The following is a 25,410-nucleotide window of genomic DNA, read 5'->3' on the forward strand; positions in this document are numbered from 1 at the left end:
AGTTAAGTAGCCTGTTGAAGTTGTATCCAAGCACTGTGTTGGAGTCTGAGATGGCTATGGGTTCACCCCTGATCCTTACACCCCCCCCCCCTTATCTTCGATTGTGTAGGCCATACAGCCAACAGTCCTTATTTGGATCTTATCTGGGTTAGTGGTGATCTTCCATTTTCTTTCCCAGTTAGCAGTCTTGGCTAGTTCTACGTTCGCCTTACGGGTGACGGTGGCGTGTTTGGCTGCTGGGGTTGGTTGTTATTACGTGTGTTACGTCGTCACCAAATTGGACGATGATGGTGTCCTTGTCATCTGGGTGGAGCAGGTCACTGACGAAAATGTTGAAGAGGGCCGGGCTCAGGCACGACCCCTGGGGACTCCAGCTGTTGGGGTGAAGACTGCTGCAGCTTTCGCCTTGACGCTGGGAGTAACTTGCCTGTTCTTAAGGAAATTAGGTTATTTGACCTTATATACATCCCGGTCAGTGGTCAAGGTCATTCAGTAGGTGCCAGAGTTGTAGTTGTTGATTGTGGGGGCCCCGACGGTATTAGAGCTGGCTGGGCCCCGACGGCCCGAGTGCTGGGTGGGCCCCGAAGGCCCGAGTGCTGGGTGGGCCCCGACGGCCCGAGTGCTGGGTGGGCCCCGACGGCCCGAGTGCTGGGTGGGCCCCGACGGCCCGAGTGCTGGGTGGGCCTCGACGGCCCGAGTGCTAGCCTGGCCCCGACGGTCCGAGTGCTGGCTGGGCCCCGACGGCCCGAGTGCTGGCTGGGCCCCGACGGCCCGAGTGCTGGCTGGGCCCCGACGGCCCGAGTGCTGGCTGGGCCCCGACGGCCCGAGTGCTGGCTGGGCCCCGACGGCCCGAGTGCTGGCTGGGCCCCGACGGCCCGAGTGCTGGCTGGGCCCCGACGGCCCGAGTGCTGGCTGGGCCCCGACGGCCCGAGTGCTGGCTGGGCCCCGACGGCCCGAGTGCTGGCTGGGCCCCGACGGCCCGAGTGCTGGCTGGGCCCCGACGGCCCGAGTGCTGGCTGGGCCCCGACGGGGAGGGGGTCAGTGGAGGTGGTGTTGCCAGAACATCGTGTCCACCCCGCCATGGCTGGCGGTATCTCCAGGTACACATTACTGGCCCATAATCAGGAACATTACAACACATCAATCAATAATCACCTTCACTCGTCCACGACGAACCGAAACGTCGTCGTTTTTCCATCTTCTGATGGAATTGGATTGCCAGAAAGCCTTTGACACAGTACCACATAAGAGATTAGTTTGGTCATCACTAACAAAGTCCCAATTATGATGTCAAATAAGTCCCAATTAAGATGCTTGATGTGCTTCAGCAACTCGATATCCAGATATCTTAGGGGTGGTTGGCCCGCACGTTCACCGAAATTGATTCACAGAGACAACAGTGAATTCTGAACGCCCTCAACCCACACTCTCACCTCATTGCACTGCAATTATAACGCTTTGTACCCCACGTTCGTCAGAGCAAGTTAAGTTCACTCAAGCACAGCAATTTCGACGCTCTGGGACGAATTGGTCATTTGGCCTCGACAGGCCGCAGTAACCACTCTCGCAACACAACCGTTTCCCATGCGAGGGGCTCGACAGGTTAGGAGGGTTGGTTGGGTTTGTACGTGTTTGGTTAGGCTAACCTGGTGTATTTATTACGGAGTGGCTGACCTAGAGAACGGGCTGAAGTATACACACAGGCCCAGCACCCCAGCTATACATAGTCCCAGCAATACACAGGCCCAGCACCCCAGCTATACTCAGGCCCAGCACCCCAGCTATACATAGGCCCAGCAATACACAGGCCCAGCACCCCAGCGATACTCAGGCCCAGCACCCCAGCTATACATAGGCCCAGCAATACACAGGCCCAGCACCCCAGCTATACTCAGGCCCAGCACCCCAGCTATACATAGGCCCAGCAATACACAGGCCCAGCACCCCAGTTATACACAGGCCCAGCACCCCAGCTATACACAGGCCCAGCACCCCAGCTATACACAGGCCCAGCACCCCAGCTATACACAGGCCCAGCACCCCAGCTATACATAGGCCCAGCTATACACAGGCCCAGCACCCCAGCTATACACAGGCCCAGCACCCCAGCTATACATAGGCCCAGCAATACACAGGCCCAGCACCCCAGCTATACATAGGCCCAGCAATACACAGGCCCAGCACCCCAGCTATACTCAGGCCCAGCACCCCTGCTATACTCAGGCCCAGCACCCCTGCTATACACAGGCCCTGCACCCCAGCTATACACAGGCCCAGCACCCCAGCTATACACGGGCCCAGCACCCCACATATACACAGGCCCAGCACCCCAGCTATACACAGGCCCAGCACCCCAGCTATACACAGGCCCAGCACCCCAGCTATACACAAGCCCAGCACCCCAGCTATACACAAGCCCAGCACCCCAGCTATACACAGGCCCAGCACCCCAGCTATACACAGGCCCAGCACCCCAGCTATACACAGGCCCAGCACCCCAGCTATACACAGGCCCAGCACCCCAGCTATACACAAGCCCAGCACCCCAGCTATACACAGGCCCAGCACCCCAGCTATACACAGGCCCAGCACCCCAGCTATACACAGGCCCAGCACTCCAGCTATACACAGGCCCAGCACCCCAGCTATACACAGGCCCAGCACCCCAGCTATACACAGGCCCAGCACCCCAGCTATACACAGGCCCAGCACCCCAGCTATACACAGGCCCAGCACCCCAGCTATACACAGGCCCAGCACCCCAGCTATACACAGGCCCAGCACCCCAGCTATACACAAGCCCAGCACCCCAGCTATACACAGGCCCAGCACCCCAGCTATACACAGGCCCAGCACCCCAGCTATACACAGGCCCAGCACCCCAGCTATACACAGGCCCAGCACCCCAGCTATACACAGGCCCAGCACCCCAGCTATACACAGGCCCAGCACCCCAGCTATACACAGGCCCAGCACCCCAGCTATACACAGGCCCAGCACCCCAGCTATACACAGGCCCAGCACCCCAGCTATACACAGGCCCAGCACCCCAGCTATACACAGGCCCAGCACCCCAGCTATACACAGGCCCAGCACCCCAGCTATACACAGGCCCAGCACCCCAGCTATACACAGGCCCAGCACCCCAGCTATACACAGGCCTTCACTGTGAGGAACGAGGTCTCACAGTGACGATAGAATTAGATTCTAAGACGATATTCGATTCTAAGACGGATAAGATTCGTGACGATAGAATTAGATTCTAAGAACAACTGGCAATGGAAATAGCGGAAATGTTCTCAATAACTACCAGTAGAACAAAAGTTGATGAATGGTCTCTAGAAATAGAACAAAATCAATAGATAAATTCGCAAGCACAAGAACGTAGTTCTTGGACTTATACTGTTCTTGATGTATATAAATGATCTGCCAGAGGGTATAGACTCGTTCCTCTCACTGTTTGCTGATGATGCAAAAATAATGAGGAGGATCAAGACAGAGGAAGATAGTATGAGGCTACAAGATGACCTGAACAAACTGAAGGAATGGTCAAACAAATGGCTACTAAAGTTCAACCCAAGTAAGTGTAAGGTAATGAAACTAGGAAGGAAAGAAATAGGAGGCCAGACACTGGATATCGAATGGGAGATGAAGTCCTTCACGAAACGGACAGAAAGATCCAAGAGTTGATATCACGCCAAACCTGTCTCCTGAAGCCCACGTCAAAAGAGGTCTAGCACCCAGCTATGCACATCAATTGCGTATGCGAGGCTTGCCTCAGAACTGCCTCCAGGAACCTGTGTAATTAATCTTTCAGAACATTGTATACTACGTATGTAAGACCAATCTTGGAGTATGCGGCCCCAGCATGGAGCCCGTACCTTGTCAAGCACAAGACGAAGCTGGAAAAAGTTCAGAGGAATGTCACTAGGCTGGTCCCAGAACTAAGAGGCATGAGTTACGAGGAAAGGCCGAGGGAACTGCACGTCACGTCGCTGGAAGACAGAAGAGCCCGGGGAGACATGATCGCCACCTACAAAATTCTCAGGGGAATTGGCAGGGTAGACAAGAATGTATTATTTAATGTGGTATACGCACAAGGGGACACAGGTGGAAGCTGAGTACCCAAATGAGCCACAGAAATATTAGAAAAAACTTTTTCAGTGTCAGAGTAATTAGTAAATGGAATGCATTAGGCACTGATGAGGTTAAGGCCCCTGGGCTAAGGTATGCTGAACTCTGTAACTACTATATGAGTACTGGAACACTTGATGATATATTGGACTTGTACCCAAGATTGACCATGTAATGTATCAACTTTACAATGTATGTATGTGATGTAACTATATAACCTGAGCACCTTCATCACCTTCAGTGATTAAGTTGTGTTGTTGTTGTTAAAGATTCGTTACCTGGAACAAAAAGTTCCAGGTAACACGGGCTATGGTGAACCCGTGAATAGTGTGATTAAGTGCTTAATTACACACTAGTTTCTCTGTCAGATATCTCACCCTGTCAGAGTAAAAGAGACAAATGTATGTAAATGCATGTGTGTGTGTATATATGTATGTACATATGTATATGTACGTATGTGTGTGTGTATGTATGTGTATAAAATACATATGGAAGCTGACCAGAATTGCATTTCACCTTTGTAAATGCACATTAATGGCACATCAAACACTTTATGTAGGGCATACGTAAATCTGTGTATCTATGTATTTACGTATGTAGGTTAGCTTAGCATTTTAAAAAGCACCGAATCACCTTCTGTGGTTGATTGTTCAATAAACCCTTGAACTATATGTTTAACACATCTCTCACCCTGTCCATGGAGGACAGAAGAAAATGTATATATGCTGGTTAGCATTGTAAATGTCTGGCCACGTTTGTGGTAGAAAAAAAAAATATTAAAAAAAAAAAAAAATTCAAATGTAGATATGATAGAGCTCGAGAAGCTCAAGAATCTATACACAATTAGATTGACTGTTGAGAGGCGGGACCAAAGAGCCAGAGCCCTTTGGAGCTCTCAGAGCCCCCGCAAGCACAACTAGGTGAGTACAGGCCCAGCACCCACACACACAGCTGATCAAAGCAAAAACTATGAACTATCGAGAGAGAATATTAAAGTTTATTTTTGAAGGAAAAAACCCTCCCAACAAATAATGATAAAAACGTGGCCGTATATCAGGGCGATGTTTAATGTGTGTGTGACAACATCAATACCAAATGGGCAGAGTCCAGGGCAAGGGAGCCTATGTCTCCCCAATGTGCACTTTAATATATTTCCTTATCGCGTTCACTATTGATCCCCCCTCCCCCCACCCTCCCTTCCTCCATTCAACCCCCCTCCCCCCACCCTCCCTTCCTCCATACAACCCCCCTCCCCCTACATACACCACCCCCTCCCTCCATAGACCACCCCTCTCCCCCCTCCAAAACAACCCATTCCCCCAATTCCATATATACGGGGCTTCTAAATCCCTCCATTTGGTCGAAGTGCTTTCATTTTTACAACGTGGATTCTGACAGGTTTCCCTTGTGTTGCTTGATAATGTTATTAATTGGAATCGTAAAGAGGGCTTTACACATGACTAGTGACAGAAATGACTAGTATCTCACAACCCTAGACGACAAACAGGACAGAGAGGATATGATCACCACATACACAACACTGAGGAAAACAGTGTGGACCAAGGACAGCCTCTTCTGTAAAATGATGGAAAATAGAACCAGAGGACGGAAGGGAGTCGAAGAAACGCAAGAAATAATCCATATTCACTCCAATATGTGGAACGCATTGAATGAGGGAGGTGGGAGAACCCCTTCCCCAGTAGTCACTGTAGGACGAGGGGGGGGAGAGGAGGAGGGGAAGGAGGAGGAGGGGAAGAAGGAGGAGGAGGGGAAGAAGAAGGGGGAGGAAGCGAGAACATGGACAACCCCCCCCCCCCTCTGGCCCCACCAAACCCGTGCCACAGTCCAGGGTGCCAGTATAATACTGTTAGGCAGGTCTTAACACATCATTGCCAGTAATGGTGAAGGTGAGTACTGGGCGGTGACCGGCAGTTTCACCAGGAGTGTTGATCATCTTAGTGACTGGCAGTGCTGACTGTGACGTGACTGGCTCATCTCAAGTCAAAGTTTCCATAAGCCAAGACAGATTTAAACACACACACACACACACACACACACACACACACACACACACACACACACACACACACACACACACACACACACACACACACGGGGCCTCGTAGCCTGGTGGATAGCGCGCAGGACTCTTAATTCTGTGGCGCTGGTTCGATTCCCGCACGAGGCAGAAACAAATGGGCAAAGTTTCTTTCATCCTAAGTGCCCCTGTTACCTAGCAGTAAATAGGTACCTGGGAGTTAGTCAGCTGTCACGGGCTGCTTCCTGGGGTGTGTGTGTGTGTGTGTGTGGTGTGGAAAAAAAAAAGTAGTTAGTAAACAGTTGATTGACAGTTGAGAGGCAGGCCGAAAGAGCAAAGCTCAACCCCCGCAAAAACACAACTAGTAAACACAACTAGTAAACACACACACACACACACACACACACACACACACACACACACACACACACACACACACACACACACACACACACACACACACAACATCAGAACAGCGTTTAGGAATCTGTGTAAGGAATCATTCAGAATCTTGTACACCACATATGTAAGACCAATCCTGGAGTATGCGGCCCCAGCATGGAGCCCGTACCTTGTCAAGCACAAGACGAAGCTGGAAAAAGTCCAAAGGTATGCCACTAGACTAGTCCCAGAACTAAGAGGCATGAGTTACGAGGAAAGGCTGCGGGAAATGCATCTTACGACACTGGAAGACAGAAGAGTAAGGGGAGACATGATCACAACCTACAAAATCCTCAGAGGAATCGACCGGGTAAACAAGGATAAACTATTCAACACTGGTGGGACGCGAACAAGGGGACACAGGTGGAAACTGAGTACCCACATGAGCCACAGAGCCGTTAGAAGGAACTTTTTCAGTGTCAGAGTAGTTAACGGATGGAATGCATTAGGCAGTGATGTGGTGGAGGCTGACTCCATACACAGTTTTAAATGTAGATATGATAGAGCCCAGTAGGCTCAGGAATCTGTACACCAGTTGATTGACAGTTGAGAGGCGGGACCAAAGAGCCAAAGCTCAACCCCCGCAAGCACAAATAGGTGAGTACAAATAGGTGAGTACACACACACACGCACACACACTGTCTCCTGCAGCACATATCAAGAGGATAACATCAGCGGCATATGCCAGGCTGGCCAACATACGAACGGCATTCAGAAACTTGTGTAAAGAATCATTCAGAACTTTGTATACCACATGTGTCAGGCCAATCCTGGAGTATGCAGCCCCAGCATGGAGTCCATATCTAGTCAAGGATAAGACTAAACTGGAAAAGGTTCAATGGTTTGCTACCAGACTAGTACCCGAGCTGAGAGGTATGAGCTACGAGGAGAGACTACGGGAATTAAACCTCACTTCGCTGGAAGACAAAAGAGTTAGGGGGGACATGATCACCACATTCAAGATTCTCAAGGGAATTGATAGGGTAGATAAAGACAGGCTATTTAACACAAGGGGAACACGCACTAGGGGACACAGGTGGAAACTGAGTGCCCAAATGAGCCACAGAGATAATAGAAAGAACTTTTTTAGTGTCAGAGTGGTTGACAAATGGAATGCATTAGGAAGTGATGTGGTGGAGGCTGACTCCATACACAGTTTCAAGTGTAGATATGATAGAGCCCATTAGGCTCGGGAATCTGTTCACCTGTTGATTGACGGTTGAGAGGCGGGACCAAAGAGCCAGAGCTCAACCCCCGCAAGCACAACTAGGTGAGTACATACACACCCTAACAGCAGAGGTTCATATAAATAGAATAACGTCAGCCGCAAACTCTACGCTGGCAAAAGTGCAGAACATCCTTCAGAAACTTGAATAAAGAGGCTTTTAGATCACTGTATACCGCCTGTGTGAGGCCAGTCTTGGAGTATGCCGCCCCATCTTAGAGCCGCCATCTAAAAAAAAAACACATAAGGAGCCTTGAAAAGGTGCAGAAGTTTGCAACGAGACTTGTCCCAGAGCTGCGAGGGATGAGGTATGAAGACAGACCCAAGGAGCTAAACTTGACGACGTTAAACAGGAGGAAGGAGAGGGGGAGACATGATACAGACGTATAAAATACTTAGAGGGATTGCCAAGGTAAAAACAGGAAATGTTTATAATGAATACCATTAGAACAAGGGGGTCACGGATGGAAGCTTGAGACTCAGATGGGTCATAAAGATGTTAGAAAGTTATATTTTGGCGTAAGAGTGAGTAAATGGAATGACCTAAAGCAGGTTGTAGAGGCAAACTCAATTCATAACTTTAAAAAAGCAGGTGTGATAGGGAAATAGGCCAGGAGTCATTGTATTAGACAATCAACGGATAGAAAGGCGGGGTCCAAGAGTTAAAGCTCGATCCTGCAGGCACAAATAGGTGAGTACACACGCATGCACGCATGCATGCACGCACGCACGCGCCCGCACACATACACACATTCCACGAAACGTAGCTCTCATACTGTAAGTATACTTAGGTAATTACACACACACACACACACACAAATGGAGTGGTAGACGGTTGGAACAAGTTAAGTGAGAAGGTGGTGGAGGCCAAGACCGTCAGTAGTTTCAAAGCGTTATATGACAAAGATTGCTGGGAAGACGGGACACCACGAGCGTAGCTCTCATCCTGTAACTACACTTAGGTAATTACACACACACACACACACACACACACACACACACACACACACACACACACACACACACACACACACACACACACACACACACGCACGCAAGTGGAAGCTGAGTACCCAAATGAGTCAGAGAGACATTAGAAAGAACTTTTTCAGTGTCAGAGTAATTGAAATTGAAATAAGTTTATTGAGGTAAAATACACACAAAGGGATGAGGTAGCTCAAGCTATTCTCACCCCGTTCAGTACATCGTGTTAATACATACATATACACACATCACCGAACATTCTGAGAGATAAACATATACATTTCCTCCTTTACACAAGTAGTATGGTATCAGACGTACACACAAATACTTTCATGACCTAGGTATACTGTATAGACAATTTGGAAGAGACATGCAGATAATTGAACGAAAGATTACAGTCATGGTGCAAAATTCTTATCTCTCTCCAGAATGTCATCAACCTTTCCGCTGTCAGAATAGTTACTGAATGGAATGCACTAGGCAGTGATGTGGTGGAGGCTGACACCATACACAGTTTCAAATGTAGATATGATAGAGCCCAATAGGCTCAGGAGCCTGTACACCAGTAGACTGACAGTTGAGAGGCGGGACCAAAGAGCCAGAGCTCAACCCCCGCAAGCACAACTAGGTGAGTACACACACCCTTCCATCTGAAATATCTTGCCAATACCAGAATGATAATCTCACCCATTGATTTTTTTACTAATACATTTCCATTCACTAAATAATGTAATGTATAAACCCAGTGGTGTGGAGGGAAGGGGGGAGGTATAAGGGGGTAGGGAGGTATAAGGGGGTAAAGGGGGGCGACACTGCACTCACCCCAACAATGGGACGCACAACAATACTCAATCTACCATTTTTTTCCCCTTTTCCCCTTTGCCCCCCCCCCCCCCAAACCAGCCCGTCCTCGGCTCTGTGATATCTCTACAATGGCAGCCGGTTAAATCTGCTACGATTGTCCCGCCAGTAAATAACATAAAAAAATTATATATCTGACTGAGTAGCACCGGTTTGGCATTAGTAGTGTTGCCACCTCGGGGTCTCCGGCCGGGGGGGGGGGGGGCAGGAGAGTTACCGGTGAGGTTCCTTCTTCCAGTTAGCTGCCAATATTGACATGACACCAAAATATCAGTGGACAGTGTTGGTCATGGCGGAGAGACTGGCAGACAACATAGACCTCTCTCGCCAACTCTACCCACCCATGGAGAGTGGGTGCATATGCAAGAGAAGTGAGAGGGGGGGATATGATTGGAACATATAAAATACTCAGGGAGATTGACAGAGTGGAAATAGACGAAATGTTCACACGGAATAGTAACAGAACGAGGGGACATGGGTGGAAGCTGGAAGCTCAGATGAGTCACAGAGATGTTAGGAAGTATTATTTTAGCGTGAGAGTTGTGGAAAAATGGAATGCACTTGGGGAACAGGTTGTGGAAGCAAACTCTCTTCATAATTTTAAAACTAGATATGATAGGAAAATAGGACCGGAGTCATTGCTGTAAACAACCGATGGCTCGAAAGGCGGGATCCAAGAGTCAATGCACGATCCTGCAGGCACAAATAGGCGAGTACACACACACACACACACACACATACACACACACACACGCACACACACACACACACACACACGGAGTATTCCAAAGGGATATACCATGGGACACAGAACTCAGAACTAAGTCCGTACAAGACATGATGGACTATGTCACCCAAAAGTGTCAGGAGGCAGTAAACAGGTTTATCCCGGCCCGACAGGAAAAAATCGAGAAGCAAAAAAAGAATCCGTGGTTTAATAGGGCATGTATGGAAGCAAAGGAACTGAACAAAAGGGCATGGAGGAACTTCCGAAACAACAGAACACCTGAAAGCAGAGAGAGATACCAGGAACGAGTATGTTAGTGTGAGAAGAGAAGCTGAGAAAAAGTATGAGAATGATATAGCTAATAAAGCCAAGACCGAACGAAAGATACTCCACAGTCACATCAGGAAGAAAACAACAGTGAAGGAACAGGTGATGAAACTTAGAACGGGCGAGGACAGGTACACAGAGAATGGCAAAGAGGTGTGTGAAGAACTCAAGAGGTTCCAGGAGGTCTTCACAATAGAACAAGGTGTGGTCACTGTGTTGGGAGAGGGGGCAGTAAACCAGGCGGCCTTGGAATGGTTCGAAATTACAAGAGATGAGGTCAAGAGGCATCTGTTGGATCTGGATGTGAAAAAGGCTGTTGGCCCAGACGGAATCTCACTATGAGTATTGAAAGAGTGTGCAGAAACACTTTGCTTGCCACTCTCCATAGTGTACAGTAGGTCACTGGAGACGGGAGACCTACCATAAATATGGAAGAATGCTAATGTAGTCCCAATATACAAAAAGGGTGACAGGCAAGAGGCACTGAACTACAGGCCAGTGTCCTTAACTTGTATACCATGCAAGGTGATGGAGAAGATTGTGAGAAAAAACCTAATAACACATCAGGAGAGAAGGGACTTCGTGACAACCCATCAACATGGGTTCAGGGAGGGTAAATCTTGCGTTACAGGCTTAATAGAATTCTACGATCAGGTGACAAAGATTAAGCAAGAAAGAGAAGGATGGGTGGACTGCATTTTTTTAGACTGTCTGAAAGCCTTTGACACAGTATCCCATAAGAGGCTGATGCATAAGCTGGAGAAACAGGCAGGAGTAACTGGTAGGGCGCTCCAGTGGATAAGGGAGTACCTAAGCAATAGGAAGCAGAGAATTACAGTGAGGGGTGAGACCTCCGATTGGCGTGAAGTCACCAGTGAGGTCACACAGGGCTCTGTACTCGGACGTATCCTGTTTCTGATATACGTAAATGATCTCCCGGAGGGTATAGACTCATTCCTCTCAATGTTTGCTGACAACGCCAAAATTATGAGAAGGATTAAGACAGAGGAGGACAGCTTGAGGCTTCAAGAAGACCTGGAGAAGCTGCAGGAATGGTCGAACAAATGATTGTTAGAGTTTTACCCAAGCAAATGTAATGTAATGGAGATAGGTGTAGGGAGCAGGAGACCAGATACAAGGTTTGGGAGATGATTTGGGAGTTTGATTTGGGAGATGAAATACTTCAAGAGACAAAGAGAGAGAAAGACCTGGGGGTTGATATCATGTCAGACCTGTCCCCTGAAGCCCATATCAAGAGGATAACATCAGCAGCATATGCCAGGTTGGCTAACATAAGAACGTAATTTAGAAACTTGTGTAAGGAATCTTTCAGAACGTTATATACCACATATGTCAGACCAATCCTGGAGTATGCGGCTCAAGCATGGAATCCATATCTAGTCAAGCATAAGATTAAACTGGAAAAGGTTCAAAGGTTTGCCACCAGACTAGTACCAGAACTGAGGGGTATGAGCTACGAGGAGAGACTACGGGAATTAAACCTCACGTCACTGATAGACAGAAGAGTTAGGGGGAACATGATCACTACATTCAAGATTCTCACAAGAATTGATAGGGTATCCACATCAAAAGGATATCATCAGCGGCATATGCTAGAATGGCCAACATAAGAACTTCCTTTAGAAACTTGTGTAAGTAATCGTTCAGAACCTTGTATGCCACTTACGTCAGACCAATCCTGGAGTATGCAGCTCCAGCCTGGAGTCCATACCTAGTTAAACACAAGACAAAGTTAGAGAAGATTCAGAGGTATGCCACCAGACTGGTCCCGGAAGTGAGAGGCATGAGCTACGAGGAAAGGCGAAGGACGCAGAACCTCACGTCCCTGAAAAACAGACGAGTAGGTGGAGACATGATAACCACCTACAAAATTCCCAGGGGAAATGACAGGGTGGATAAAGACAAACTCTTTATCACGGGTGAGGGGGTCAGGGTGAAGATAGAAGAGACAGTTGTCAAGTCAGACGACTGATACAAGCAGCGACCTAAGATAAGCACAACAAAGGAACAAGAATGAAAGCAAGGAACAACTGCACGGAACAAGTAACAATCGACGCACCAATGAAAACCTCATTAGCAGATGAAAAGCACCCGAGGCGCTCGCTGATTGGTGGCTGCGATAAGCTCAGGCTATCTGATTGGAAATTCATTTTTTTCCTCTCCATTGGTAATGAAGGCGGCCTCTGGTTAATAACACCCCCCCCCCTCACACTGCCCCCTCACACTGCCACCTCACACTGCCCCCTCACACTGACCCCCCTCTCACACTGCCTCCCTCACACTGCCTCCCTCACACTGACCCCCCCCCTCACACTGCCCCCTCACACTGCCACCTCACACTGCCTCCCTCACACTGACCCCCCCCTCACACTGCCCCCCTCACACTGCCTCCCTCACACTGACCCCCCCTCACACTGCCACCTCACACTGCCTCCCTCACACTGACCCCTCACACTGACCCCCCCCCCTCACACTGCCCCCTCACACTGCCACCTCACACTGCCTCCCTCACACTGACCCCCCCTCACACTGCCCCCTCACACTGCCTCCCTCACACTGACCCCTCACACTGACCCCCCCCCCTCACACTGCCCCCTCACACTGCCCCCTCACACTGCCTCCCTCACACTGCCTCCCTCACACTGACCCCTCACACTGACCCCTCACACTGACCCCTCACACTGCCCCCTCACACTGACCCCCCCCTCACACTGACCCCCCCCTCACACTGACCCCCCCTCACACTGACCCCCCCTCACACTGACCCCCCCTCACACTGCCTCCTCACACTGCCCCCCCCTCACACTGACCCCTCACACTGACCCCCCCCCCTCACACTGACCCCCCCCCTCACACTGACCCCTCACACTGCCCCCTCACACTGACCCCTCACACTGCCCCCTCACACTGACCCCCCCCTCACACTGCCCCCTCACACTGACCCCCCCCTCACACTGCCCCCTCACACTGCCCCCCCTCACACTGACCCCCCCCCTCACACTGACCCCTCACACTGACCCCCCCCTCACACTGCCCCCTCACACTGACCCCCCCCTCACACTGACCCCCCCTCACACTGACCCCCCCTCACACTGCCCCCTCACACTGCCTCCTCACACTGCCCCCCCTCACACTGACCCCTCACACTGACCCCTCACACTGACCCCCCCCTCACACTGACCCCTCACACTGCCCCCTCACACTGACCCCTCACACTGACCCCCCCCTCACACTGCCCCCTCACACTGCCCCCTCACACTGACCCCCCCCTCACACTGCCCCCTCACACTGCCTCCTCACACTGCCCCCCCCCCTCACACTGCCTCCTCACACTGCCCCCCCCTCACACTGACCCCTCACACTGACCCCCCCTCACACTGCCCCCTCACACTGCCCCCTCACACTGCCCCCTCACACTGACCCCCCCCCCTCACACTGACCCCCCCTCACACTGACCCCCCCTCACACTGCCCCCTCACACTGCCTCCTCACACTGCCCCCCCTCACACTGACCCCTCACACTGACCCCCCCCTCACACTGACCCCTCACACTGCCCCCTCACACTGACCCCTCACACTGACCCCCCCCTCACACTGCCCCCTCACACTGCCCCCTCCCTCACACTGCCCCCTCACACTGCCTCCTCACACTGCCCCCCCCCCTCACACTGCCTCCTCACACTGCCCCCCCCTCACACTGACCCCTCACACTGACCCCCCCCCTCACACTGACCCCTCACACTGACCCCCCCCTCACACTGCCCCCTCACACTGCCCCCCTCACACTGCCTCCTCACACTGCCCCCTCACACTGCCCCCTCACACTGCCCCCTCACACTGCCTCCCTCACACTGCCCCCTCACACTGCCCCCTCACACTGACCCCCCCCCTCACACTGCCCCCTCACACTGCCTCCCTCACACTGCCCCCTCACACTGACCCCCCCCCTCACACTGCCTCCCTCACACTGCCCCCCTCACACTGCCCCCTCACACTGCCTCCCTCACACTGACCCCCCCCTCACACTGACCCCCCCCCTCACACTGCCCCCTCACACTGCCCCCTCACACTGCCTCCCTCACACTGCCCCCTCACACTGCCCCCTCACACTGCCTCCCTCACACTGCCTCCCTCACACTGCCTCCCTCACACTGCCTCCCTCACACTGCCTCCCTCACACTGCCTCCCTCACACTGCCCCCTCACACTGACTGACCCCCCCCCTCACACTGCCCCCTCACACTGACCCCCCCCCCCTCACACTGCCCCCTCACACTGACCCCCCCCCCCTCACACATAGAGAGCATATTCACCCTACAAATGTATAATATTCGAGTAGCTCCATAGCCTCAAAAATATTTTCAAGTGATTTATCACGCCACTATGATTTTTTGTTAATATTATATATATATATATATATATATATATATATATATATATATATATATATATATATATATATATATATATATATATATATATATATATATGTATGGAGAAACAGCTTCCTAAGTGTGAGAGCTGGCAACAGAGACAAGCATCACGCCATCTTGGTCTCGTCTATCCAACTCGAGGGACGGTAATTATCTATCCACCGGAATGAACGCTAATTATCTATTCACCCGATGAAAGATTAATGACTTATCCATCCCAAGGAACGGTTGTCTATCCATCTGAAGGAACTGCAATTATCTATCCTCCCGAAGGAAGGGTCAAATTCTATCCAGCCTAGGGTATGATTATTGCCGATTAACCCGAAAGAACGATAATTATCATATAATAATTAATACCCACATTTAGAAATCGTAATTATCTATCCACCTGAAGGAATGCTAATTATCTATCCACCTGAAGGAATGCTAATTATCTATCCACCTGAAGGAATGCTAATTATCTATCCACCTGAAGGAATGCTAATTATCTATCCAACCAAACAAATGATTATGTATGCAAGGAAAGACATGGTAGTAATGTATCTACCGAGAGAAAAGTTACAGTGGTGTGAGACGCTCCTAACCAGCACCCTCTCACAGTAACCAGGTACCAGTAACACCCACAAGTAACCAGGTACCAGTAACACCTACAAGTAACCAGTTACCAGTAACACCTACAAGTAACCAGTTACCAGTAACACCTACAAGTAACCAGTTACCAGTAACACCCACAAGTAACCAGGTACCAGTAACACCCACAAGTAACCAGGTACCAGTAACACCCACAAGTAACCAGGTACCAGTAACACCCACAAGTAACCAGGTACCAGTAACACCCACAAGTAACCAGGTACCAGTAACACCCACAAGTAACCAGGTACCAGTAACACCCACAAGTAACCAGGTACCAGTAACACCTACAGTGTAAGTATCGCGGAATACCTTGTGCTCCAGCGCGACACAGGAGGCCCTCAAGCGGCAGGAACACCGGACCAACTCACTCACCTGAAACACAAACACACACAATTAAACCAGAACTGAAATAATCCTCCGTAGGCCTTATTCATCACACATGTGTCCAGCATCATCACTTGAAAATTGTGTAAATTCATTAAAATCAGTTTAAAACATTCATCAAAAACTCTCGTAACAATTATTTAATTCATCAAAAATATTCGTAAAAAACTTATTCAATTCATCAAACACTCGTAAAACAATTTTTTAATTCATCAAAAACACTCGTCAAACAATTCTTAATTCATCAAAAACACTCGTAAACAATGACTTAATTCATCACACTCGTAAACAATGATTTAATTCATCAAACACTTGTAAAACAATTTTTAATTCATCAAAAACACTCGTAAAACAACATATCCTTTACAGAATGTAACACTGTGTTCGTCCCTGGCTGAAAGTGTTTCTTCCTGATGGCTTGCAACTCAAAAGTATTGCAAATGAATTTAAATGATTTTCTAATTTATAATTCTAACGAAATATGTGGTCATCATTGTAATACACATGTCATTATTATCACATGTCCTCATTGTAACGCAATATGTCATCACTGTAACAAAACATTATATCATTGTGATACACAACATATCATTGTAACACATGACATCATTGTAACACATGACACCATTGTAACAAATGTTACAATGATGTCAAATTTTAACACAAAAATCGACGTTTTTCATAATGCAACATTATAAAATATATTTCATATTATATTTAGTTTCATTGTAACCACCCCCCCCCCACCCCAACCCACCCAATGGACCCACCTCACCGCCCCCTCCCCAACCCCTTGCCCACCGCCCATGTCCCCCCCCCCATTCCCTCCACTCACCCCAACCCCCTCCCTACTCCCCCTTCCCCTCAGTCCACCCCATCATTTCCCATCAGCAGGAAGAGGACCTCCCCACTCTTACATCCGGTATAGGTGTTCTTCTTGTTGAAGGTTGGATGACAGGAGTGAGGCTTGGATGACAGGAGTGAGCGTTTGGATGACAGGAGTGATGGTTTGGATGACAGGAGTGAGGCTTGGATGACAAAAGTAAGGCTTAGATGACAGGAGTGAGGGCTTGGATGACAGGAGTGATGGTTTGGATGACAGGAGTGAGGGCTTGGATGACAGGAGTGAGGGCTTGGATGACAGGAGTGAGGCTTGGATGACAGGAGTGATGGTTTGGATGACGAGTGAGGGCTTGGATGACAGGACTGATGGTTTGGATGACAACAGTGAGCGTTTGGATGACAGGAGTGAGGCTTGGATGACAGGAGTGAGGGCTTGGATGACAGGAGTGAGGGCTTGGATGACAGGAGTGATGGTTTGGATGACAGGAGTGAGGGCTTGGATGACAGGAGTGAGGCTTGGATGACAGGAGTCAGGGTTGGATGACAGGAGTCAGGGTTGGATGACAGGAGTCAGGGTTGGATGACAGGAGTCAGGGTTGGATGACAGGAGTGAGGCTTGGATGACAGGAGTGAGGCTTGGATGACAGGAGTGATGGTTTGGATGACGAGTGAGGGCTTGGATGACAGGACTGATGGTTTGGATGACAACAGTGAGCGTTTGGATGACAGGAGTGAGGCTTGGATGACAGGACTGATGGTTTGGATGACAGGAGTGAGGGCTTGGATGACAGGAGTGAGGGCTTGGATGACAGGAGTGAGGCTTGGATGACAGGAGTGAGGGTTGGATGATAGGAGTGAGGCTTGGATGACAGGAGTGAGGGCTTGGATGACAGGAGTGAGGGCTTGGATGATAGGAGTGAGGCTTGGATAACAGGAGTGAGGGCTTGGATGACAGGAGTGAGGGCTTGGATGACAGGAGTGAGGGCTTGGATGACAGGAGTGAGGCTTGGATGACAGGAGTGAGCGTTTGGATGTCAGGAGTGAGGCTTGGATGACAGGAGTGAGGGTTTGGATGACAGGACTGATGGTTTGGATGACAGGACTGATGGTTTGGATGACAGGAGTGAGGGTTGGATGACAGGAGTGAGGGCTTGGATGACAGGAGTGAGGGCTTGGATGACAGGAGTGAGGCTTGGATGACAGGAGTGAGGGCTTGGATGACAGGAGTGAGGCTTGGATGACAGGAGTGAGAGCTTGAATGACAGGAGTGAGGGCTTGAATGACAGGAGTGAGGGCTTGGATGACAGGAGTGAGGCTTGGATGACAGGAGTGAGGCTTGGATGACAGGAGTGAGAGCTTGGATGACAGGAGTGATGGTTTGGATGACAGGAACCACCACCAACCACCACCAACCACCACCATCACCAACCACCACCACCACCAACCACCATCACCAACCACCACCACCCGTCACACCACCACAACCACCACCACCGTGACGCCCGTCAACAACAACAACAAGCACCACACAACACGTCTCAACCAGCACACAACACAATATATAAAGCAAAACCTTCGAACAAAACATTTGCCTCAACGAACGGACGCGTCCGAACACGAATCTTAAATAACACAGAAAAGAGAGAATGAAGGAAGGGAGGAGGGGAAGAGGCAGGAATTGAGAACATAATACAAAAAAAAAATGGACCAAACCAGAGAAAAAAAAAATTCATCACAGCAATGGCGACAACGGACCTAAAATTAAGAGATAAAAGCACCCCCAAAAAACTGGGAAAAATATAAATTCCCAAACCAACCCCTCCCCCCCCCCCTTAAAAAGCGTACCATCTGGTAACTCGCCAACCGGTTCCTCCCTCCCCTCCCTTCCCCTCCCCTCCCCTCTCTCTCTCTCACACTCTCCCCCCTTTTCCTCTTTGCTGGACCTTCTTACCTGGATTATCTTTTTTTTTTACCTGTTCGGCCCTTTTACCCGTGTGAACGTCATGTCAAGCTTTCCATATTTTAGAGGAGAGAATGGTCACATGTGAGCCATGGGGGGGGGGGCGCGCCCGGGGGTGGGGGGTGATGGGGGTGAGGCTGGGGTTGATGGGGTGAGGCTGGGGTTGATGGGGTGAGGCTGGGGTTGATGGGGTGAGGCTGGGGTTGATAGGGGTGAGGCTGGGGTTGATGGGGTGAGGCTGGGGTTGATGGGGTGAGGCTGGGGTTGATGGGGGTGAGGCTGGGGTTGATGGGGGTGAGGCTGGAGTTGATGGGGGTGAGGCTGGGGTTGAGGCTGGGGTTGATGGGGTGAGGCTGGGGTTGATGGGGGTGAGGCTGGGGTTGATGGGGGTGAGGCTGGGGTTGATGGGGTGAGGCTGGGGTTGATGGGGTGAGGCTGGGGTTGATGGGGTGAGGCTGGGGTTGATGGGGGTGAGGCTGGGGTTGATGGGGGTGAGGCTGGGGTTGATGGGGGTGAGGCTGGGGTTGATGGGGGTGAGGCTGGGGTTGATGGGGGTGAGGCTGGGGTTGATAGGGGTGAGGCTGGGGTTGATGGGGGTGAGGCTGGGGTTGATGGGGGTGAGGCTGGGGTTGATGGGGGTGAGGCTGGGGTTGATGGGATGAGGCTGGGGTTGATGGGGTGAGGCTGGGGTTGATGGGGTGAGGCTGGGGTTGATGGGGTGAGGCTGGGGTTGATGGGGTGAGGCTGGGGTTGATGGGGTGAGGCTGGGGTTGATGGGGTGAGGCTGGGGTTGATGGGGATGAGGCTGGGGTTGATGGGGGTGAGGCTGGGGTTAATGGGGTGAGGCTGGGGTTGATGGGGTGAGGCTGGGGTTGATGGGGTGAGGCTGGGGTTGATGGGGGTGAGGCTGGGGTTGATGGGGGTGAGGCTGGGGTTGATGGGGGTGAGGCTGGGGTTGATGGGGGTGAGGTTGGGGTTCATGGGGTGAGGCTGGGGTTGATGGGGTGAGGCTGGGGTTGATGGGGGTGAGGCTGGGGTTGATGGGGGTGAGGCTGGGGTTGATGGGGTGAGGCTGGGGTTGATGGGGTGAGGCTGGGGTTGATGGGGTGAGGCTGGGGTTGATGGGGGTGAGGCTGGGGTTGATGGGGGTGAGGCTGGGGTTGATGGGGGTGAGGCTGGGGTTGATGGGGGTGAGGCTGGGGTTGATGGGGGTGAGGCTGGGGTTGATGGGGGTGAGGCTGGGGTTGATGGGGGTGAGGCTGGGGTTGATGGGGTGAGACTGGGGTTGATGGGGTGAGGCTGGGGTTGATGGGGTGAGGCTGGGGTTGATGGGGTGAGGCTGGGGTTGATGGGGTGAGGCTGGGGTTAATGTGGGTGAGGCTGGGGTTAATGGGGTGAGGCTGGGGTTAATGGGGTGAGGCTGGGGTTAATGGGGTGAGGCTGGGGTTAATGGGGTGAGGCTGGGGTTGACAGGGGGAGGGGAAGAGGACGGAACGAGTGAAGGGATAGGGAGACGGAAGATAAAGGGTAGTAAGGAATTGAAGAGGAAAGGGAAAAAGGGAATAGGAAGAAGCATAAGAATAGTGAGGGGGGGGGGGAACAGAGAAAATGTATGACGAAATGTTGGAGAGAGAGAGAGATTGAGAGAGAGAGAGAGAGGCAGAGAGAGAGGCAGAGAGAGAGGCAGAGATAGAGAGAGAGACAGAGAGCCACCTACGTGGGGGGGGGGGCAGAAACATTCAGTATGCACACACCTTAAACTGAACCGAACACACAATAAACATCTCCACTATACACTACACTATATTCACTATAGAGACTGTCAACAGGAGTAAAATCAAATTGTTCACCAAAATATCAATATTATAAATCACATAAAAAATTACTATTAATACCTTTTAAGATCGACTACTGTATCAAAATACCGAGAATTTAAGGGAACTGCTTCAATGGGTACAAGATACCGAGACCAGTGGTGGTGTGAGGGGCGAGCCGTCCCTGGGTACTGTGGCCAGGGGTGGGGAGGAGAAAAGCGGCCAGCCTCGCCCCACAACTGCCCGCCCCGACACATTACCGCTATTCAACTATTCCTTTGGTGACACGGGCCTTCTCCTCACCATAGGACCGACAGTGTCTCTAGCTCTGGGGACCCGACCCGGCCCCTTCTCTCTCACGCACACACACGCACACGCTCACTCTCTCACACGCGCATGCACGCCGCGAACACGTGTGTGCGCGCCCGCAAAATTATGCAAATGATGCAAAAATTATGAGGATGATTAAGTCAGAGAAAGATAGTATGAGGCTACAAGATGATCTAAACAAACTGAATAAATGGTCCAACAAATGGCTACTAAAGTTCAACCCGAGTAGATGTAAGGTAATTAAACTAGGCGGTGGAAATAGGAGGCCGGACACAGGATATCGAATGGGAGATGAAGTACTTCATAAAACGGGACTACATGAAACTTCTGTTCCTTCCCTTAGTATCCATCGTGAAATTCAATCGGGAATCTCACTATGGATACTAAAGGAAGGAGGAATTTCTACAATCGACTGTAGAAAGTTTGGGCAGCGTGCGGACCGGGCACTCACTGAGCCCGTCAGAGCAGACACCACAGCTGCCCAACAACTGCAGTAAAGATATGTTGTTAAAAATTTCGCTATCTGGAACAAGAAGTTCCAAGTAGCACGGGCTATGGTGAGCCCGTAGTGGATGACAGTAAAGATAGTACAGGTGGGTCAAACTACCACTACAGTTAGCAGAGAAAAATATCTTAGGGTGAATGTCAGGTGAAATACAGGTAGTAGTCACCTAGAGGTCTCTAAAGTTAAACATGTATTAAGGTATAGTGAGTATATCTATGTATTAATGCTTAGGAAATATACCTTAATGTGTTAATGTATATGAAGTATACCTAGGCATGTATTTATGTATAGGAATTATACCTAGACATGTATTATTATATAGGAAGTATACATTATTATATATATTAATGTATAGGAAGCATATCTATGGATGTATAATGTATAGGAAGCATATCTATGGATGTATTAATGTATAGAAAGTATACCTAAGCATGTAATAACAGAGTGCATAGCATACCTAGGCATGTATTAATGTGAACGCAGGTATGCATTAATTCCCATTCATATATAATATGTAATTAGCACATATACATGCTTGTATCAAGTTATTAAACATTAAATATCGGTTCAAGATCAATGTCCTACAACAAGTTTACGTGCGCAGATGTGCTGTGCTAATTCATCCAGTCTAACTAATTTATAATAATCGGCTTACACCAATTACTTATCTCAAACCAATAATTATTAGTCGAGGTTAACAGCGGTCAGCTGCTGAAAATAACCACCACCAGCTGATGACTGTAAACAATGACCAGCTGACGACTGTAAACAAAGATCAGCTGGCGCCTGTAAACATTAATCAGCTGACCCTATTAAAAACAGCACTAATCCATCCCACCACCGTTAAAGCCTCCCTCTCAACCACCACCACACTCATTATCATCCTGATCTTCTATCCTCCTCTTCTCCTCTTCCTCTTCCTCCTCCTCTTCCCCCCCCCCCCCCCACCCCGTTCTGACCTTCCCACATCTCCCGTGTGAACAACTGCCGCACCTTTCATTCTTCTTCATTTTTTAGGAGTTCAGGGTGAATGAGATCAATGGTTGGCGTTCCTTTACTCAGGCCACGGCAATGGCGATTTGAAAAGCTGGAGAAATGCCCGCGCTGCTGGGAGTATGGGGCAAGGCACAGGTAAAGAAGGGAGGGAGGGGAAAGGTGGTTGGGAGGGATGCTGGAAGGGAAAAGGGAAGCGGAGAGGGAGAGAGAGGATGAAAAGGGATGGGGGATGAGAGAGGAGGTCTGTAGAAAAGTGAGACATATGATTTGGAATATAAAACTAAGGATGGGGAGACAGAGCGGGGGAGGGGGGGGGGGGGTTGATGAGAGGGAAGAGGGGGGAGAGGGTTGGGGCGTGAAAGAGGGAGAGTGAGGCAAGAGGGGAGGATGGGGGAGAGGGAAGGAGGATGAGGGAAGAGTGGGGGAGGACGGGAGGATGAGGGAAGAGGGTGGGGAGATGGGAGGGGAAATAAAAATGGGAGGAATGGGGTCGAGGGAAAAACAATCCCGGGCACCGCCGGGTACCGCTCCTATTGCATATTAGAGTAGCAGCTTATAGGGTACTTTACAGGGTACCATGGTACACACTACACAGGGTACCATGGTACACACTACACAAGGTACCATGGTACACAGTTCACAGGGTACCATGGTACACACTTCACAGAGTACCACGGTACACACTACACAGGGTACCACGGTACACACTACACAGGGTACCACGGCACACTACACAGGGTACCATGGTACACACTACACTGGGTACCATGGTACACACTACACAGGGTACCATGGTACACACTACACAGGGTACCATGGTACACAGTTCACAGGGTACCATGGTACACACTTCACAGAGTACCACGGTACACACTACACAGGGTACCACGGTACACACTACACAGGGTACCACGGTACACACTACACAGGGTACCACGGCACACTACACAGGGTACCATGGTACACACTACACTGGGTACCAGGGTACACCACAACACAACTTACCATAGTTTACAAGGAATGAATCTTCTGTGTAATATTAGGTTCCATTCTACTTGAGAATGAAGATGAAAAAATTACGCTTTAAAGTGAATTGTGCATATTTAACGAGCCTGAGGCGTTTCGCTAAGCTACTACTTAGCATATTCAGTTGCCAAGTTGTAATTTGGCCATACAGACGATACAAGACACTATCACATGCTATCACTCTCTCGTATGTTCCTTTATCGTGCCTCTACTTCCTCAGCAACACCTCCTACTTCCCCAAGACGCCCCCCAGCAAGGACTCCCCCAAGACGCCCCCCAGCAAGGACTTCCCCAAGACGCCCCCCAGCAAGGACTTCCCCAAGACGCCCCCCAGCAAGGACTCCCCAAGACGCCCCCCAGCAAGGACTCCCCCAAGACGCCCCCCCAGCAAGGACTTCCCGAAGACGCCCCCCAGCAAGGACTTCCCCAAGACGCCCCCCAGCAAGGACTTCCCCAAGACGCCCCCCAGCAAGGACTTCCCCAAGACGCCCCCCAGCAAGGACTTCCCCAAGACGCCCCCCAGCAAGGACTTCCCCAAGACGCCCCCCAGCAAGGACTTCCCCAAGACGCCCCCCAGCAAGGACTTCCCCAAGACGCCCCCAGCAAGGACTTCCCCAAGACGCCCCCCAGCAAGGACTTCCCCAAGACGCCCCCCAGCAAGGACTTCCCCAAGACGCCCCCCAGCAAGGACTCCCCCAAGACGCCCCCCAGCAAGGACTCCTCCAAGACGCCCCCCAGCAAGGACTCCTCCAAGACGCCCCCCAGCAAGGACTCCTCCAAGACGCCCCCCAGCAAGGACTCCCCCAAGACGCCCCCCAGCAAGGACTCCCCCAAGACGCCCCCCAGCAAGGACTTCCCCAAGACGCCCCCCAGCAAGGACTTCCCCAAGACGCCCCCCAGCAAGGACTCCCCCAAGACGCCCCCCAGCAAGGACTCCTCCAAGACGCCCCCCAGCAAGGACTCCCCCAAGACGCCCCCCAGCAAGGACTTCCCCAAGACGCCCCCCAGCAAGGACTTCCCCAAGACGCCCCCCAGCAAGGACTTCCCCAAGACGCCCCCCAGCAAGGACTCCCCCAAGACGCCCCCCCAGCAAGGACTTCCCGAAGACGCCCCCCAGCAAGGACTTCCCCAAGACGCCCCCCAGCAAGGACTTCCCCAAGACGCCCCCCAGCAAGGACTTCCCCAAGACGCCCCCCAGCAAGGACTTCCCCAAGACGCCCCCCAGCAAGGACTTCCCCAAGACGCCCCCCAGCAAGGACTTCCCCAAGACGCCCCCCAGCAAGGACTTCCCCAAGACGCCCCCCAGCAAGGACTCCCCCAAGACGCCCCCAGCAAGGACTCCTCCAAGACGCCCCCCAGCAAGGACTCCTCCAAGACGCCCCCCAGCAAGGACTTCCCCAAGACGCCCCCCAGCAAGGACTCCCCCAAGACGCTCCCCAGCAAGGACTCCCCAAGACGCCCCCCAGCAAGGACTCCTCCAAGACGCCCCCCAGCAAGGACTCCTCCAAGACGCCCCCCAGCAAGGACTTCCCCAAGACGCCCCCCAGCAAGGACTCCCCCAAGACGCCCCCCAGCAAGGACTCCCCCAAGACGCCCCCCAGCAAGGACTCCCCCAAGACGCCCCCCAGCAAGGACTCCCCCAAGACGCCCCCCAGCAAGGACTCCCCCAAGACGCCCCCCAGCAAGGACTCCCCCAAGACGCCCCCCAGCAAGGACTCCCCCAAGACGC

The 25,410-nt window shown here is 51.2% G+C and overlaps 2 protein-coding genes across 2 annotated transcripts in view; one reads left to right on the forward strand and one right to left on the reverse strand.

Moving 5' to 3' along the window:
- Positions 1-17,620: 17,620 nt before the first annotated feature.
- LOC138362770 (SUMO-interacting motif-containing protein 1-like) lies at positions 17,621-18,472 on the reverse strand. Its single transcript, XM_069321326.1, has one exon. The coding sequence runs from the start codon at positions 18,470-18,472 to the stop codon at positions 17,621-17,623; it is 852 nt and encodes a 283-aa protein (XP_069177427.1).
- Positions 18,473-22,754: 4,282 nt separating this feature from the next.
- Positions 22,755-25,410, forward strand: part of LOC123748709 (calphotin-like) — a 4,550-nt gene continuing 1,894 nt past the window's right edge. Inside the window, exons 1-2 of the mRNA XM_069321327.1 lie at positions 22,755-22,790; positions 23,902-25,120. Coding sequence (XP_069177428.1) covers positions 22,755-22,790; positions 23,902-25,120 — 1,255 coding nt within the window. The remainder of the gene's footprint in view (positions 22,791-23,901; positions 25,121-25,410) is intronic.

Source organism: Procambarus clarkii, chromosome 9, assembly GCF_040958095.1.
Source record: "Procambarus clarkii isolate CNS0578487 chromosome 9, FALCON_Pclarkii_2.0, whole genome shotgun sequence".
Lineage (NCBI taxonomy): Eukaryota > Metazoa > Arthropoda > Malacostraca > Decapoda > Cambaridae > Procambarus > Procambarus clarkii.